This window comes from Typha latifolia, chromosome 7, assembly GCF_019914945.1.
Source record: "Typha latifolia isolate L0001 chromosome 7, TyphaL0001v2, whole genome shotgun sequence".
Classification (NCBI taxonomy): Eukaryota; Viridiplantae; Streptophyta; class Magnoliopsida; order Poales; family Typhaceae; genus Typha; species Typha latifolia.
The window spans coordinates 3,856,700-3,872,908 of record NC_133092.1 but is presented as its reverse complement, the minus strand read 5'-3'; the positions used below and the strand labels follow the sequence as shown (position 1 = coordinate 3,872,908).

The 16,209-nt window shown below is 39.7% G+C and overlaps 3 protein-coding genes across 3 annotated transcripts; 1 reads left to right on the top strand and 2 right to left on the bottom strand.

The window, feature by feature from the left end:
* Nucleotides 1-996: 996 nt before the first annotated feature.
* LOC140792706 (uncharacterized) lies at nucleotides 997-6,151 on the bottom strand. Its single transcript, XM_073143863.1, has 10 exons — nucleotides 5,628-6,151; nucleotides 4,904-5,001; nucleotides 4,775-4,820; nucleotides 4,235-4,317; nucleotides 4,012-4,076; nucleotides 3,202-3,263; nucleotides 2,854-2,913; nucleotides 2,650-2,682; nucleotides 1,951-2,016; nucleotides 997-1,342 (listed from the first exon to the last, which is right to left on the bottom strand). Exons 1-10 carry the CDS (start codon nucleotides 5,997-5,999, stop codon nucleotides 1,298-1,300), a joined length of 930 nt encoding a protein of 309 aa, XP_072999964.1. The 5' UTR covers nucleotides 6,000-6,151; the 3' UTR covers nucleotides 997-1,297.
* Nucleotides 6,152-6,770: 619 nt separating this feature from the next.
* Nucleotides 6,771-9,232, top strand: LOC140792716 (ubiquitin-like domain-containing CTD phosphatase). The gene is made up of 6 exons (XM_073143878.1): nucleotides 6,771-7,183; nucleotides 7,796-7,940; nucleotides 8,141-8,255; nucleotides 8,332-8,395; nucleotides 8,506-8,671; nucleotides 8,753-9,232. The coding sequence occupies exons 1-6, from the start codon at nucleotides 6,861-6,863 to the stop codon at nucleotides 8,996-8,998; spliced, it is 1,059 nt and encodes a 352-aa protein (XP_072999979.1). The 5' UTR covers nucleotides 6,771-6,860; the 3' UTR covers nucleotides 8,999-9,232.
* Nucleotides 9,233-13,515: 4,283 nt separating this feature from the next.
* Nucleotides 13,516-15,779, bottom strand: LOC140791782 (protein DETOXIFICATION 54). The gene is made up of 2 exons (XM_073142434.1): nucleotides 14,645-15,779; nucleotides 13,516-14,509 (listed from the first exon to the last, which is right to left on the bottom strand). The coding sequence occupies exons 1-2, from the start codon at nucleotides 15,620-15,622 to the stop codon at nucleotides 13,970-13,972; spliced, it is 1,518 nt and encodes a 505-aa protein (XP_072998535.1). The 5' UTR covers nucleotides 15,623-15,779; the 3' UTR covers nucleotides 13,516-13,969.
* Nucleotides 15,780-16,209: the final 430 nt, after the last annotated feature.

Here is a 16,209-nt window from a genome sequence, read left to right as displayed (position 1 = left end):
TAGAGAAAACGTACTAATTAAGCTAGAGAGAGAAAGAAGAGAGAGAGACAAGTTTGTGTGTGTGGGGAGGTGAGAGGTGAGAGGTGAGAGGTGAGGATTGCGTTGGAGTGCACGTCAGGTGGGTGGGACCTGGGACATGGCGATGCAACCGAATTATAACGGTTAATACTTAATTAATTATATATGTATAATATATTTTTTAGGAATTTCACAATTATCATTTAATACCTTTGAATAATTTATTGAAGGTAAGATAAAAGTAAAAGGAGGAACCAGTCTTTAGAGTCAAATTACAGGTATTTTAAGTATTTTAATTTATTTATCATTAAAATGTAACAAAAAAAATTTGTTTTGGTAGAAGAAACTCCGGATATTTTTAAGATATAAATAAAATAGAAGAGTTAGAACGATAATAACTATATGATAGATAATAAACACACACAAAATATGATGGTATTTTTTATTTAAAAAAACATTTTATCACTCAATGAATTATGTCATAACATCATCTTACATCTCTTAAAAATAAATTATGGCAGATCAGGAAGTTGGACGGCCATTATTGTTAAGCTTCGGCCACACCAGGTGTGAGAACAAATCTTCTACATTGCCTAACAAAATTATTAGACATTAATTTTGCCAACCTCTATAATGGACATGAAATCAATAATTTTGCCAATCTCTACCATTTTCCAGGTTGTAGAGATATTAATTCATACAACCTACTATATAAATCAAAATTTCTATTGGAGATTCTGGCAAACATATATTGGATTGGACCCAATAATTTGCAACTTATTACTTGTAGACAAAATAATCGTTGCAGGACATGCGTGTGGACAATATGTTAGATTGCGGATGAATTTGTGGTATCATATTTGGCAATCCATATAAATTCGTATATTACTCCATTTGCAATGCAATACTTCTTTGCAGTCAGTTGAATATGATGATTACCATCGCTTCTTGTAAGTATATTTATTGACATGCTTCTCATTCAACAAACCCAAGCAAAGATTTCATTCTGAGGGAGGCTAAACTTTGGTTCCAAAATTAATGTACATGAACTTGCTGGACTTGATACAAAATGGTTGTTAGAGTTCCACTACTAAAGAAATAGCCAATAAGTTGGAACATTATAAGAACTTTGGATTAGGAAAAGAAATCTTGTAAGTGTTCACATTTACAAGGAAACTACAAAAACTTGTGCCAAAATATGCTTCCGGCTAACATATTCTGAAAGTTATCTTCCTCAAGAGAGTAGCAGCAGCTCTCGGTTAACGCCAGGAGAATATCGTCATCTTTCCCCCAATAATGATTCAAGAAGAGCAGCCTCCTCCTCCTATAGGAGTCAAGAGTGTTAAAGAGATAACTAGCATGATAAAAAGTATATGTATAGCACAAAATAAAAAATGAACCATGAGTTAATTCATCCACCCAATCAATAATTAAACATTCTCATGTTAAGTTTTGTTTACAAACCTCAGAGCAAGAATTTTTTTTCCATCAAGAAAAAAAGATAAACAGGTGTTTTCATGACATAGTGTAGCTTTTTTTTTTAATTAGTAGGGAATTTTCAGAAGTCCAAAGGGAAAGGAGGAAAAGAGATTTGTTAATAATCTTTTCTCTACGTTGCTACTGTAACAGATGCCTTATACCACTTCCACCATGTAGTCTTCATGTGAAAGAGAAGTGCAAAACCATGGTTCTTTTTGACATAATCACACAGTGAAAAACAAGAGCAATTCCAAACATGTTTCGGAGTGAATAAGAATAACATGAATGATTATTTTTTTGATAAAATACAAGAACCTAGTAATGATGCTGTCATTAAGATATTTAAACCAAATTGGACAATTGTACTTAGATTAATAGGTTGATTAGATTCTCAAAATCATCATTAAAGAAACTTAACAATTTAAAGATGCCTCGCTGAAAGAAGTTACATACCACCAAAGCGTTAAATTCTGTCTCCTCGTCTATGGCACCAATGATAGCAGGGTCCTCCAAGAGATCCTGTATGCAAAGGATACTTTTACATAATTACATCAAAGATATTTTTGCCTAAGAAAATCCATCAGACTAAATAAGCATTTCACTAATCCTGCCAACAGCACCAATGCACTCATAAAGAAATGGCCAATAAATCTTATTAAATGCTAGTCTGCCTCACTCAAATTTCATTCCCATTAATTTGATACTTCGGTTAATTAATTTTTGCAAGAAACAAAAGCATTAGCTTTTATAGAGCTTAAATCTCGTTGTCATCATTTCATGACAGTAGATACTTCATTATGTAGAGTTCACTTGAACCACTATTATCAGTGAAATTTACTTCCATAGGTGATATTTTGCAAGAAAAAGAACTCCATATAATAAACTAAATCTTCCCTGGGAGTAAACTATATAAAAACCAATAAAAAGAGAGAGAAAAGGCCAAAGGATGTAAGGAAAAAGCCGTTTTGTGCCAATAGAACCATTATTCGCAAAGTAACAATTTAGCCAGAACATGAGGAGCCAAGGTCTCAATAAATAATGTAGTAAAGCAAATGATCAGAAGGAAACTTTCCTTGACAAGGAAAAATCTGGAATAACAGTAAATACTTAAATGACAATCAAGTTAAATAACAAACAGATGAAACCACTTACATCATCTGCAATTCGCAGCACATCATTTTTATCCTGCAATAATAATATTGGTCATGTTTCACATGTGAAACAGCAAATCACAAGTAAATCATAGAGAGCAACTGAAATAACATGAATACTGTCAAAGAAAACGTCTACGCCTCCTTGAAGAAATAGAAGAGAATTGTTTCTAGATTAATGATATTTTATAAGGAATGTAGGTACCTTTACAGCAACAAAGAGAAGAGGATCAGATGGTGTATAGATCATATAGTGTGTCCCATCCTGCAAATTAAATATCCTTAATAAATATTAGAATATTGAGTTCTTATCAGCATATGCAGAAAGAAAGGTAAACCAGAACTGATATTACAAATTTACAATAGTAGTGAAAGACGGATCCAATTCAATACCCTCCAATAGAATGACTCATCTAAGCTTGGTCATTTATATTGACCGAAGAAGAAGTATATGAGAAAAACTAAATGAATGATTTCTCTATAGTCTAAATTTCATCAGAGATTAAAAAATTAATAATAGTAATGGTGGAAGATAAAGTATCTGGCTACCCACCAAATGGAAGCAAGTAATTTCTACACCTTCTGAAGGCAAACCCTCAATGTCTTCACCATCATCTGCAGATTACAGCAAAATATACAATTATGGAACTGATAGAACAAGATTCTACAAATAATAGATTGCATGGGAAAAAAAAAATTGATACCATAGGACAGATAACCATAGACCTCTTAGATAAAGAAGACAGCTTAATCATATTGTTAACCCAAGCACATTGTGTTGTTATTACAGAACAAAATCAAAGAAAGCACATACTCACATTAATTACAATTTCCTCTCTGTATAACAGACACTATGTATTGAAGAATTCTATATTGCCACAAATCCTTTTATAGTAATTATATGTTCGAATGGTATTGATGATATTTGGAATCTACCGACTAAGACATTCTGCTCTACTATCATATTAATTCATCAGCTACTCTAAAAGCTTGAGTTGTTAGATAACGATAGTTTTTATCTTTTATGCTCTAACAAAGTTTTAGTATCAAACGGTACATCAAGTAATTCCCATAATGTTGCTAGTTTAATCCCTCTCTCTCTCTCTCTCTCTCTCTCTCTCTCTAAGCCAAATTTTACTAGCTTCTAAGCAGTTCCGTGAGGTGAAAAAGAAAACTATAGATCAGAGGAACTCAAGATAGACTTTGGATTTCAACTGTCTATAGGTACTCTTTTGATGAATATGACAGATTTATTAGCATACATGTTCACCTGGTTCACAGATAGGAGAAAAAAGAGTTATGGGAATCTCCATAAGCAAAAAAAGCAACAATGATGTTTATAAAGTAGAAACTAGTAAGTTACCTGTGCGAAATTCAAGTATGTCCTCTTCCGAGTAGCAAAAACCCCCTCTGGCTGTGTAGCAAAACCTGAGCAGAGAAATCGTTGGAACAGATGAAAAAGATTTAGAAAAGCCAGATTAACTGAGATGTACACTGTGAAATTGAAACTATTGTAAACTCCAGTAAACTTAGAGGAAGGGAAACTTCAAGAAGGATATAAATAGTACAAACAAATGGTTCCCTACCCACTAACTACAAGATGCATATGGATTTTGGCCAGGGCATATGCAGCAGTAGGAATAATAGCCTCAATTTCATCATCATTAACCTGCAAAGGAGCAGCACAAGTAAGATAGTTGGCAAGCAAGGAAGAGTATCAATTATCTTACAATAATATAGATCGGACTAACATGTAGTATTTAAAATTAAAATTATCAATCTGAAGTTGTATTGCCAATCTCAGAATAAAAGGAGGTATCAAGGATCAAATGGCTGTAATGGAGAACAAGGTAAATATGCATAAGTGGAAAGCTAGTCTATAGACTCTATACCAAATGAGGGGAGAGAGAGAGAGGATGACATTTTCTAGTTTTACTATAGCTGAAATTTCGAAGGGCATTACACAGGAAATGTGGTGGCATGCTTTCTTGAATGCCACAATACTGCAAATAGATTAATAAACCTTACAAGCATCACGTGTTGATTTTCATAATTTTGAATCTGCTATTTGGTATTCCCATATTATATAACTGCAGACCGAAATTTTAAAAGAGTTAAAGACATACGGCTGACCATCCATTGAAATTTGTGCTCTTTAAGATTTGTACAGGCCTGAAAAGAGACATTTCACTCACTTAGTAATATTCATCCAGACAATTCATAGAACTTTAATTCTTTAGAAGGCCAATACTCACGTATCTACTGGGCATAGCAGCATGCACTCATCCCCTTGGGAACTTTGAAAGACTCTCCTAATTACGCATTCCAAAGGGAAGTTATTCGTACCATCAACCTGCATATAGATTTGCATTGATATGTCATAGTTACAAAAACATACAAAATATATTAAGCCAAGCCATGAAAAGAAATCAAGATTATGACTATGAGTTTCAATCTCTAAAGGGAGAGCCAGATTAATAAAGCAATAATCCTTGCATAGAGATAAGGATTACACTTTCAGGCACCCTTCAGCTAGTCGTTTAAAATTAATCTGACTTAGGCATTTACACGCTCTAAAGAGCAAATGTCTCTTAACATCTGCAATTACAGCTTAAATTTTAAAAGTAATTACTATAAGGCATGTTTCATCATTCTTTTGAAGTAACTACTTTTGAAGCACAATGTTATTTATTCTTCATATGCTTCAACCAAAAGCAAGGAAGCATATCTTACTTCAACAATCTGACTGTGCTTGTGCTCAACCAAGCATTCTAGTAATTGGTTCGTTACAATTTTCATGCTCCATTAACCAACTGTAGACCAATAAATAAATAATTATCAACTAAAGTTTGTCTACCCTTCCCCAGTAAAACCTAAGTTTTAAATTTGTTCCTCCAACTATAGAGTTCTAATTTTGCCCCATCATTTTTAAAAAGTAAGCAACTTTAGCATCAATCTCATCGAGAACTCAACACTTACAATCGTAGCAATCCGTTTGGAAGACGCCGCGAGAACCCTCCCGTGCGGGTCCAGCACGAACCCGGCGGGCGGCTTCGGCAACGGCGACGACGGATGGCTCTGCCGGCTCTGAGAAGCCGGCGCCGGAACCACCTCAACAGCGCTTTCACCGCCGGCGGTCTCCGGAGGCTTCTCCTGCGATCTCCTCCTCCCGGACCTCTTCTTCACCGGCCCACTCTGCTGCTGCTTGGCCGCGCGGAGAGCAGTCACCGCTCTCTTTGTCGTAGACGAGATAGATAAGGGTACTGATCTGGTTAGAGCAGAGGAGGAAGTGAGGAGATTTACTTTGCTAGGGTAATAAGAAGAGGGAGAAGCAGCGGAGAGCGTCATCATCTTAGTACGAACTCGGTGTTCGATGGAATGCCGAGGAGAAGGGGGAATAGTTTGCGGCAGCTCACACTTGCATGAGCTTCCGGGTTTGGGGGAGAAAGGGAGGTAGGAGGGTATCGATTGAGAAGAACTGAAGAGAGTATCGGATAATCGGAGCAGCATAGGAGTTGGCCTAATCGGTTCATGGGTTTTTTGCATTCGTACTCCTGGAATAATTAAAACTTTCCTGGTGTTTTATGTGCAAAATTCCCAAAAATATCTTGGTGTTGTAGGTATGGGCAATTATTCTCATACGGGTGTGGTTTGCAAATAGCCGCGTTGTTGTGATTTATGAAGGCAAAAGATGGTTTATAGATGGTTTCATTTATTGATTTAGTTATGTACTTTGTAGTGCATAGTTGCTATAATAACTACTATTAAATATATTAATTCATCACCGTAGTAGCTTAGTCATCAAATCTTACTAACAATTATAACAGAAGTTATAATTTAATTTTGTTTCAATTAATAATAACACTGCATTTCTTTTTATTGCTCCAAAATTATTTTCTACAATATAAGAATAATATATTTGACCAATTTTAGGAAAGGGTTAAATACCGAACAAACCCTTAAATCTGACTGTATGTAGGTTTTATTTATGATTATGAATGTAATAAATACAAAGAGGAGGGTGTAAAATATAATATTTCATGCTTTTAACTATTCGGCCACTATCGGAGTTGAGAGATCCGATAAGACTCCGTTAATATCCGGCTAGGATTTATGGGGCCCAAGGGTTTTGTCAAATAAAAAGACAGCGCTACTTCCTGAAGGTAGAGAGAGAGAGAGAGAGAGAGAGAGAGAGGAACAAGCGAAATCCTCATGGAAGCCGCACCTCCTCCAATGGCGACTGGATCGGCGTCGACCTCTAGCTCGAAGGGCGTAGGAGAAGGACTAGGGTTGGATGCGAGCGAGGGGGTAGAGGAGATGACTCTTACGGTTCGATGGAGCGGGCAGGAGTACACGATCCGTGTGTGCGGCGACGACAGCGTCGCCGAGCTCAAGCGTCGGATCTGCGAGGCCACCACCGTCCTCCCCAAGCGGCAGAAGCTCCTCTACCCCAAGCTCGCCGCCAAGCTCAACAACGACTCCCTCCTCCTCTCCCATCTCAACCTCAAGCCCTCCGTTAAGATGACTATGATCGGGTATGTGTCTCAAGCCCTTCTCTTGAAGCCTAATCTGGTTGGAGGTAGTCTGGGGAACTTTAGAGAAGTTGAAGTTGGAATTTCGCAATGTGTTGCGGGAGGTTTTGCCTGTGAGTGCGATTGTTTGCTTTGATTGGGAGTAAGTAATGGGAGGTGTTCTATGTCAACTATATAAAATCGAGTAAAAGGAAGGATTTTGATTTTGTGGTATGTCTCCAACTGCTAATCTATTTGTTTGTGGTGAATCATGAAGTTAGAACATATTGCAGATGGTCATGAAATGACACCTTTGTTTGAGCGTATTTCGTTAAGGACCTGATTTAATAAGGAAACTTTAGGTTTCAAAGCAGTGTTTAGATCAATGGTGGTGTAGACATTTTGTAATTTCTATCATTGATGTCTAATATTGAGAAAATATTATGTCACAAATAAAATGTGTTGTTAATTCTTAGTTTCTGTGGTTGGCTGATGAGGAATCGTGATGGATGCCATTCTTTTCTGGTAGTATGGCCGCCCCCAGCCTTTTTTATCCATGGGTTTGCTATCTCCTATGTAAATGTTGCTGCTCAAAGTATACTTCGATCTTGCAGTGTACTGACACTAACTTTTCAGTACTGTTGAAGATGATATTGTTGTGGACCAAGTGGATTCTCCAGAGATAATTGATGATTTTGAACTAGGCCAAGATGAAGTTGTTGACATCAAAGATAAAGATGTAAACAAGCAGAAATTAAGGCGACGAATAACTCAGTATAAGGTCTGCCACTGTGAACTTGCATAGCATGCATTATTTGATGCTTTATTTCAACATCACTGAAAGTTATTTTCTTTTATTCATCGTAAAGAAGAAAGTTAAATAGCTATGATGGGTCTCTACAAATAAAGTGATAGATAAAACTTTGTTCGAAGAGCTGCACTGGTTTATATAACATTTTTTCCTATTATTTATTCCTTTAGATCAAGCTTTTGAACCCATGTCGCGAAGGAAAGAAGCTTCTTGTCTTAGACATTGATTATACTCTGTTCGATCACAGATCTTCAGCTGAAAACCCACTTGAGCTCATGCGTCCATGTAGGTACTATAGGAATGTACAAGATTTTGTTGTTTTAGTCATTCAGTTTTTTTATGGTATATGCTTCCTGTGCAGATCTTCATGAGTTTCTATCTGCTGTTTATGCAGAGTATGACATTATCATCTGGTCTGCAACTAGGTGAGATTTGCATCTCTTATATTTATATAGAAGTTGATATTCCTTATATTGAACTGGTAACAGAACTTGTATAACTGGAGGAGTAAAAAGTATTGTTCCCTTTTCTTCAGCATGAAATGGGTAGAGTTGAAGATGGGGCAGTTGGGCGTTCTCAATAACCCTAACTACAAAATAACTGCTCTTCTTGATCACTTGGCCATGATCACGGTACAGTCTAATAAGCACGGAACTTTTGACTGCAAGCCACTTGGCCTGATCTGGGCTCAATTTCCTGAGGTTGGCCACTAAGCTAAAACTTCCTACTAGCAATTATATTGCTTTAAATAACATGTTTATAATATTTTTCTATATTTACAGTATTACACTTCAAGAAATACAGTTATGTTTGATGACCTTCGAAGGAACTTTGCCATGAACCCACAAAATGGCCTCACAATTAGACCTTTCAGGAAGGCTCATTTGAATCGAAGCACTGATCAAGAACTGGTAAAGCTTACACAGTATTTGCTGGCTATAGCAGATCTGCCTGATCTTAGTCAACTTGAGCATTGGAACTGGGAAATCTTCACAGAAAGTAACACAAAAAGGCGCAGGCACAGGTAAAATGCATGTGAAGGACAGATTAGAAAAAAGGACGGATTTGTGTTTCTGGCTTCATTTGGTATATCCATTAGTTTGTCAATACTTGATTGGGCTGCATAAAATTTTTATATTTGTGCCTTGGCATTGAAAAACATTTTCCTGGCCTTCAAACGAACTAGATGATAACTTAATATTTTTGTGAAGGAGAATATGTGATGGCACATAATGTTAAAGATATGTTGGATCTTCATGAAACTCGATGACCCTATGGTTTCTTGTGTACTACGATGTGGTTTTCTCTGCTTTCGACCGCTATGAAAAGGAGAAAATATGTGATGTGAATATGATGCTTGTATCGACTATTATAGCAAATAGCATAAGTTAATTACAGGTAGTATGACAAGTTCCTATTGCTCAATTTTTCCAAGATTATTCTGAGAAAGGATGGGCAATTGCCTGACATAAGGTAAGCACCAAACTCTTGATTTTTCATGATAAACTTCCTAAGATTTCTGGCTATAGAATTTAACTGTTATATGCTTCAAATGAAAGGGTTCATTTAATAGAACATCTTATATAGTTATGAATTTTATTTTAGCATCATTTTGAGTATGCATGTCTTGGCTATTCCTGCATCGTCATTAGTTACTGAGAAATATTCGTATGTCCAGAATCTTGAATGATTTAGTAAAGCTGAATACATAAATCCTTGACCCATTGTTGATGGTACTCAGTATCGTCAACTGATAATGTATCGCAGATCTCATCCTTCTATGCAATAAATTGATGATGTGGTTCTTTAACAGGCACCTTGACATTATTCATCGTATTGACAAAATGTACAATTTGTTGTTGGATTATATAATGCAAGGACTAGTCAGAAACAAAGAACGGTGGGTCATTTTCAGCATTAGCATCAAAGACTCTAAGAAGCGTCTGAGATGGGATTTCTCACTCTATAAACTTTGAAATTGAAAAGGAATGTGCGACATAGTTGGCAGTGGTATAAAGTTTATGCTGATATAGCTCAGTCGTGATATTTTCGGCTGTATGATCTGTGGAGAAATAAATGATGAAGGTCAATTAAAACTAATGGCTTTCAACATAGAACTGGAGGATGCTAAGAATGATAGGAAATCAATCATTACTACATCTTTTTTTCCGTGTCTTATTATAAAACTTAATGAGAGTAGATGGTTCAAATGTTAATAGCATAGCCAAGTACATCTCAGGAGAAACCCTGTCTTTAAGAAAATAATAATAATAATAATAATAAAGAAAAAAAAAACACCCCTTACCATACACCTGAGGATGAACTGATAGTCTGATTGGCTCGCTGTGGAGGAAGTATTTGTGGAGCCTGGTATGTCATAAACTCATACTATTGATTTGTATGCTTGGATATTATATTATCTTTACTCAAATATGATATATCAATTATAATAAGACAGGCCTTTTAAAAATATTAGACATTACCTTATCTTTATTATAAAATCAATTAAACAGCTTGCCAATGGGGTAATTTATCTTACTAGCGGAATAGCATCCATATCCTCTTCTTTTGCAGTTAATGGAGCCTGAAGGTAAACCTTTTTTGAGCATCGCATGCCAGCAAAATGTATTTTCAGGTGAAAGTACAGGACTGCTGATTAATATATAATAATTATACCCATGTCTGAAAAAAATTTAGCATAGCATGCCAGCAAAGGCTATGTTTCTGAATATACTTGGCATGCTCTTGAATATTTTAGCCTCCGTATGGCACAAAATCTGGTTGGAATGGAAAAATATATGGAAAGAATGTATATCTGGGTAGGTAATCTCTGCAATTAACTTTTTTCACAGGTAGTGTATATCCTTTTTGGTCTGCATTCTTCATTTCTGCCTAACTAGGATACATCTGTTTGAAATAGTGACCACTCAGACCTTTCCCTTTCTAGAGAAAAGTTAAAGGTGCCCTCCACTCTAGCCATAACTTATGTTTCCCACTCATCACTAGGATGAGATAAATAGGACAGGATGGTACGTGAATCTTTCTTGGTCCTCCCAAACAAAAGCATTTTGAGAACACATCTAGAGAGTAGAAAATTGCCTGAACTTTTGGAAGTGCTTTTGTTTGTCAGCCAGTTTTAGTATGGAAATAGGGTATTCCTAACCCACCTGCCCCACTTTCCATACCTGCTATGAGACATACAGTTAATTTGCTTTAGGCTGTTATTAGTTTTGATGAATATATCATTTGTATATGATTGCTCATTTCATTGGTGTGAAACATGCCTTGTTGAAAGGTGAATGGATTATGAAAGGAAGTCCAGAGAGGAAAGAAAAGAAAAGTGTGCATCTACATTATTAAACAGTCAATGTGATTACAATTTTAGGAAAAGATTGGTCATATAGTCAATTATACTAGATGTAAGTTTCAGATGTTCTTATAGTGACCGATGAACTTGTCTATCCATTATTGGCCTAGGCATGTCTCTAATCCATATATTGCATCAGAAACCTCTCTAGGGATATGTTACTACATCACTGGAATGATTTGTATTGAAGGAAGATATCTTGTACCTAGAAGTTTCTAGTTTTAAGTTTACTAGAAATTGGAACGTTCCTTCCTGAGTATAGAGGAGGCATTGCATCAATTAGCAATAAGTATTGTAGGCAATTTCCAACTAGTTAAGACTATGCTTGGCCACTAGGAAGATAATCTCTTTAGACTTAAAAGCATGGCATGCATTTTCTCCTTATATTTATAAGAGTGGTGCTACTTTTTCTGGTGAGAAATACTTTGTCAGACGGGGGTCCATGGAAGTCCATTATGTATGCACTTATACTGCAATTCGTTGTCTGAAGTAAGAGCACTTTCATGCTGTAATCTAGAGCTAAGTTTGTTATTGTAGGTTGGTGGTCCATGGTCCTCCTGACTGCTTTTATAAGTGCACCAGCCACCAGTCACTTCTTCAACATCATTTGTTCTATGCTTGCACAGCTTTTCCCCCACTATTACTTCTCATATATCTTACATCTAGATGAGAAAGATCCTTTCCTGGATGCATTCTTATAAAGTAGCATGTTTTTTTTCAGTTTTCTGAATGCTTCTGTCAGCATATAGTCTTCTATCTATAAAAGCAAGCTCCAGGATTATTATTACTTTTCCTTCTCCTTTATGTATGAACATACCTCTGGTTCACCTGATATCCATATCCTTGCAGATGCTCTTGTTTTCTCCTTAATAGACAAAAGCAGATACTATTCTTGTTTTAAACTGCCATGTTTTGAAATATTTTCTGTTGCATTTTGATTATTTATCATGCGATGTTCTTCTGGAGATGTCATTATCTTGCATCTATCTATGGTGGGACTCAATTAGTTCAAGAGGAGTTGCTTCCCGTTTCCATTATTCAACTTAAAACAGGATCAAACTTGAAACCCATTGTATGGATAACTGCATCTTGCTTATCTTTTATTCCATTTTCTAGTTCTTTGTTCCAGATGATAGACAGAATGAATGCCGAGAGTGAGGCTTAAGTATAAATTACCGGGTGAAATAACTTATATACTAATTCAGCTATGCTCATATTTTAAACTTGCGTAAGAGAGCCTATTCTAGTTTAAACTATTATAGTATTTATTTATAAACATATATAGTGGTGTAATCATCACAATTTATGTGTCATAAAAGTAGATATTTTAAAAAATAACTCAAAACACTTCTATAATAGATAAATAAGAAGAGGAGAGAGAAGAGAAAGAGGAAAGATAATTGATTGGAGTGATATCTTTTTATGAAATTAAATAGTAAGTAATAAATATAAAATAGATGGAAAAAGGTGAGGAGAGGGAAAAGTAGGTAAAAGTAAAATAAAATAACATTGAGATATCGTAATATAAAGAGGCTTATATATGAACATCAGCCTGGCCTGACTTATGTAAACCCCTATCATTTTATTAGTCTTAACACTGTCCTGTTATCTGGTAGGGGACCCAAATCCAAATCTTTGTCATACTATTAGGTTTTAAGCAGTCCGTTGGTAGTGCTCCTTGACACTGTTACAGTGGATAGGTTCTTTTGCTTTGTAGGCCATGCCTTGCATCGTGGGGCTGCAGTCTGCCATCCATGTCTCCTCTCCCAGAATATTCTATATATATATATATATATAGAGAGAGAGAGAGAGAGAGAGAGAGAGCCACCATGAAAGGCTATTCATATTGGTAGGCCCTCTAGACTCTTTCATAGTGGACATCTTTGGCATCATCCACACACACCACACCACTAGATTATGCTTCTGAAGCTATAAGAGAGAGAGAGAGAGAGAGAGAGGCATCGTCTCCAGAGAAGAAGATTTGGGTTGGGTGGGCAATGGCCCTGGTGGAACCTCTGTGAACAAAATATTAGTGTTTGTGCCTTTTGACAACAGTCCTCATATATACCTCCTTTGGGGCGATCCTTACCACCAGGTGGTTGGTGTTCATTTGTTGGGTCCCCCATTACGGTTTGTCACACAAACCTATATATTCATATAAATAGACAATAATAATCATGCGCCAAAAAAGAAAATTTATTACATGGGAAGAAGAAGCAAGCAGAGGGAGTTAGAAATTGGAATAAAACAACATATGGGTTATTACAATCATCCAAAATCTGAGCTCTGCTCTCAGGATTAAGTTACTTACTTACCCACCTATCCACATTGCCCATCACTTCCTTGCAGTCTTTTTCCATACCCCCTATTCTTTTAAAGATCCCATCCCCATTTTGTCCATTGAACCACCCCCAAATAGAGAAAACAGTCACTTTCCCCTTTCCCTCCTACATGACATCCCATGCCCCGTGCTCCCATCCTTTTCCTCTATAAATGCTTAGAATCAACATAGAAAGACAAGATTACCCTTCTCGACAATTCCACCTATCCAAAGCCCATTTGATATATGCAAAGAGTTGAGAAGGCCATCCAATACTAGTTATAATAGCCCGCCCACTCGTTCTGATCTCTACTAAACTTCCCCATTAGCGTCCCCAATCAATCCCTTCATCTCTTCTTCGGCTATCACCCCTACAACTTCTAAGTTGGTCAGCTTCCTGGCCCTCATGGCCTCCAACTCCCAGTCCGTCTGGCCGAGCACGGACAGGGAGACGAGTGCGACGCAGGCCAGCTGGGCCGAGAGGAGCCCGTACCAGAGGCCGCCGAACCCCGCACGGGCCCCGAAGGCGAGCCCGACGGCGACCGGGGCGCCGACGAGGTAGAAGGAGAGGAGGTTGATCCGGGCGCCGACGGCTGGCCTCGCGGTGCCGCGGAGCACGCCGCAGCCGGTCGTCTGCGGGCAGTTGCCGAGCTCGCACACCCCGAGGAGCGGCAGGGCCGCCGCAGCGAGCCGCACGACGGATGGGTCCGGCGTGAAGAGCCTGACCCACCGCTCACGGAAGGCGGCGGTCCATGCCACGTGGACGAATCCGATTAGTAGGGCGCACCCGAGCGCCACGTGCGCCGCCAGCCGGGCGCGCTTCGGCTTGCCGGCGCCAAGCTCATTGCCAACCTACGTCAAAGGAACTGAATAAGCATTCACAACCAATGCAACAGTGGTGGTGGTTGTGGTTGTTTTTGGTGTTTTGGGGGGGGTCCTACGTGGCACCCAAGTCGGAGCCGCACGAATCTTGAAGTGTGAGCTTACCCGAGTGGAGACGCAGGCGGCGAGGGCCATGGGGAAGGTGTACATGAGGCTGGTGGTCTGGATCATGACGGCGGTGGCCCCCACGGCCGCGGTGGGGTTGGGGAGGTAGCCGGCGAGGACGGTGACGATCTCGTACCACCACCACTCGAGGCAGACCCCGAAGCAGCTCGGCACGGCCAGCCTCACGAGCGGGCCCACCTCGCCGACCACCTCGCGCGCCGTGGCCCACCCTGTCCACGTGGCCTCGCAGGTCCGGGCCCACCGGAGGTAGAGCACGAGGAACATCGCCATGTTGAGGTTGGTGAGCGACGCGGCGATGGCAACCCCGGGAACGCCGAGGCGGAGGGAGAAGACGAGCACGACGTTGAGCGGCACGTGGAGGGCGACGGCGAGGGCGGAGCAGGCGGCCATGGGGCGGGTGACCCCCTGGGAGCGGAGGAAGACGCGGAGGGGCTGGAGGAAGGCGTTGGTGAGGAGGTCGGGGAGGGAGTAGAGACAGTACTGGGCAGCGATGGCGGTGATGCTCGTGTCCTGGCCGAGGAAGGTAAGGATCGGGGAGAGGTTGAGCCAGAGGAGGGAGATGGGGATCGCGGCGAGGAGGAGTAAGAGGAAGGAACGCTGCAGGGAGAGGGTGAGGAGCGGGTAGTTCTTGGAGCCGAAGGACTGGGAGCAGAGGGGCTCGAGGCCGGAGGCCAGGCCGAAAAGGACGGAGTAGCCAGTGATGTTCGTGAAGCCGATCGAGAGGGCGCCGCCGGCGAGTGGGAGCGGCCCGAGGCGGCCGAGGCAGAGGACGGACACCATCGCGCGGAGGTATACGAGGAGGTTCATGGCGGTGATCGGGAGGCAGAGGGAAGACAGCTCACGCAATTCGTCGAGCACCTCATGGACGAGGGAGGGGTTCGACGGATTCCTGTCTCCTCCTCCTTGCTCTTCCTTCGAGAAGGAGGACGGTGGTGGTAATTTCTTCTTCACCGCCATTTTCTGAACGGAGAAAGGGAAAGAGTGAGGTTTTGGGAATCTCTACTTCGCCCTTCGCTTGTTATATATATATATATATATATATATTGGGAGAGCGGATGGGTACCCACTTTGTCTTATTCATGTCGGATATTTACACCAAGCACCCTGTGTTTATGCAAAATTAGTACCTAAAATTCCCCTGTTTATAGAATGCAAGTGCAAGAGGAATAAAAGGATCTCTAGAATGGAAAAATGTTGGGCCAACAAAGAAGTTTAGTAGAAATTCGAAGGGCTTTCACATAAATAAAAGATCTAAGAGGGGCAGAAAGGAAAAGAAGTAAGATCCGTTGGGAGGGGAAGGGTCTGTACTTGGGCGGCTTTAGGCGGCTGCAGGTGAGACGCACGTGTGAGATGACTAGTCGAGAGTGGTCTTATCTGAATCGGACGCGTGGCAAGGCGGGAGTCCAACTTCTGACGGCGGTCTCAGTAAGTAATGACCGCCGTCAGAGACAAATCAATGGGATTGGACGCTTCGTTTGGCAGAGGATCGCCTGCAGACCTATTGCAGGAACTTGCTACAACAGAGTGCGTGGCCTCCACCTATT

Bases quoted from the DNA above. Each gene is read 5' to 3' on its own strand.
- LOC140792706 (XM_073143863.1), bottom strand. From the start codon at position 5,999: ATGATGACGCTCTCCGCTGCTTCTCCCTCTTCTTATTACCCTAGCAAA. The intron at 4,318-4,774 runs GTATGTCTTTAA...GCTCCTTTGCAG, and splicing joins ATTTCAATGGATGGTCAGCC to GTTAATGATGATGAAATTGA. The intron at 3,264-4,011 runs GTAACTTACTAG...TGTAATCTGCAG, and splicing joins CATACTTGAATTTCGCACAG to ATGATGGTGAAGACATTGAG.
- LOC140792716 (XM_073143878.1), top strand. From the start codon at position 6,861: ATGGAAGCCGCACCTCCTCCAATGGCGACTGGATCGGCGTCGACCTCT. The intron at 7,184-7,795 runs GTATGTGTCTCA...CTAACTTTTCAG, and splicing joins GTTAAGATGACTATGATCGG to TACTGTTGAAGATGATATTG. The intron at 8,672-8,752 runs GTTGGCCACTAA...CTATATTTACAG, and splicing joins TCTGGGCTCAATTTCCTGAG to TATTACACTTCAAGAAATAC.
- LOC140791782 (XM_073142434.1), bottom strand. From the start codon at position 15,622: ATGGCGGTGAAGAAGAAATTACCACCACCGTCCTCCTTCTCGAAGGAA. The intron at 14,510-14,644 runs GTAAGCTCACAC...CCTTTGACGTAG, and splicing joins CCGCCTGCGTCTCCACTCGG to GTTGGCAATGAGCTTGGCGC.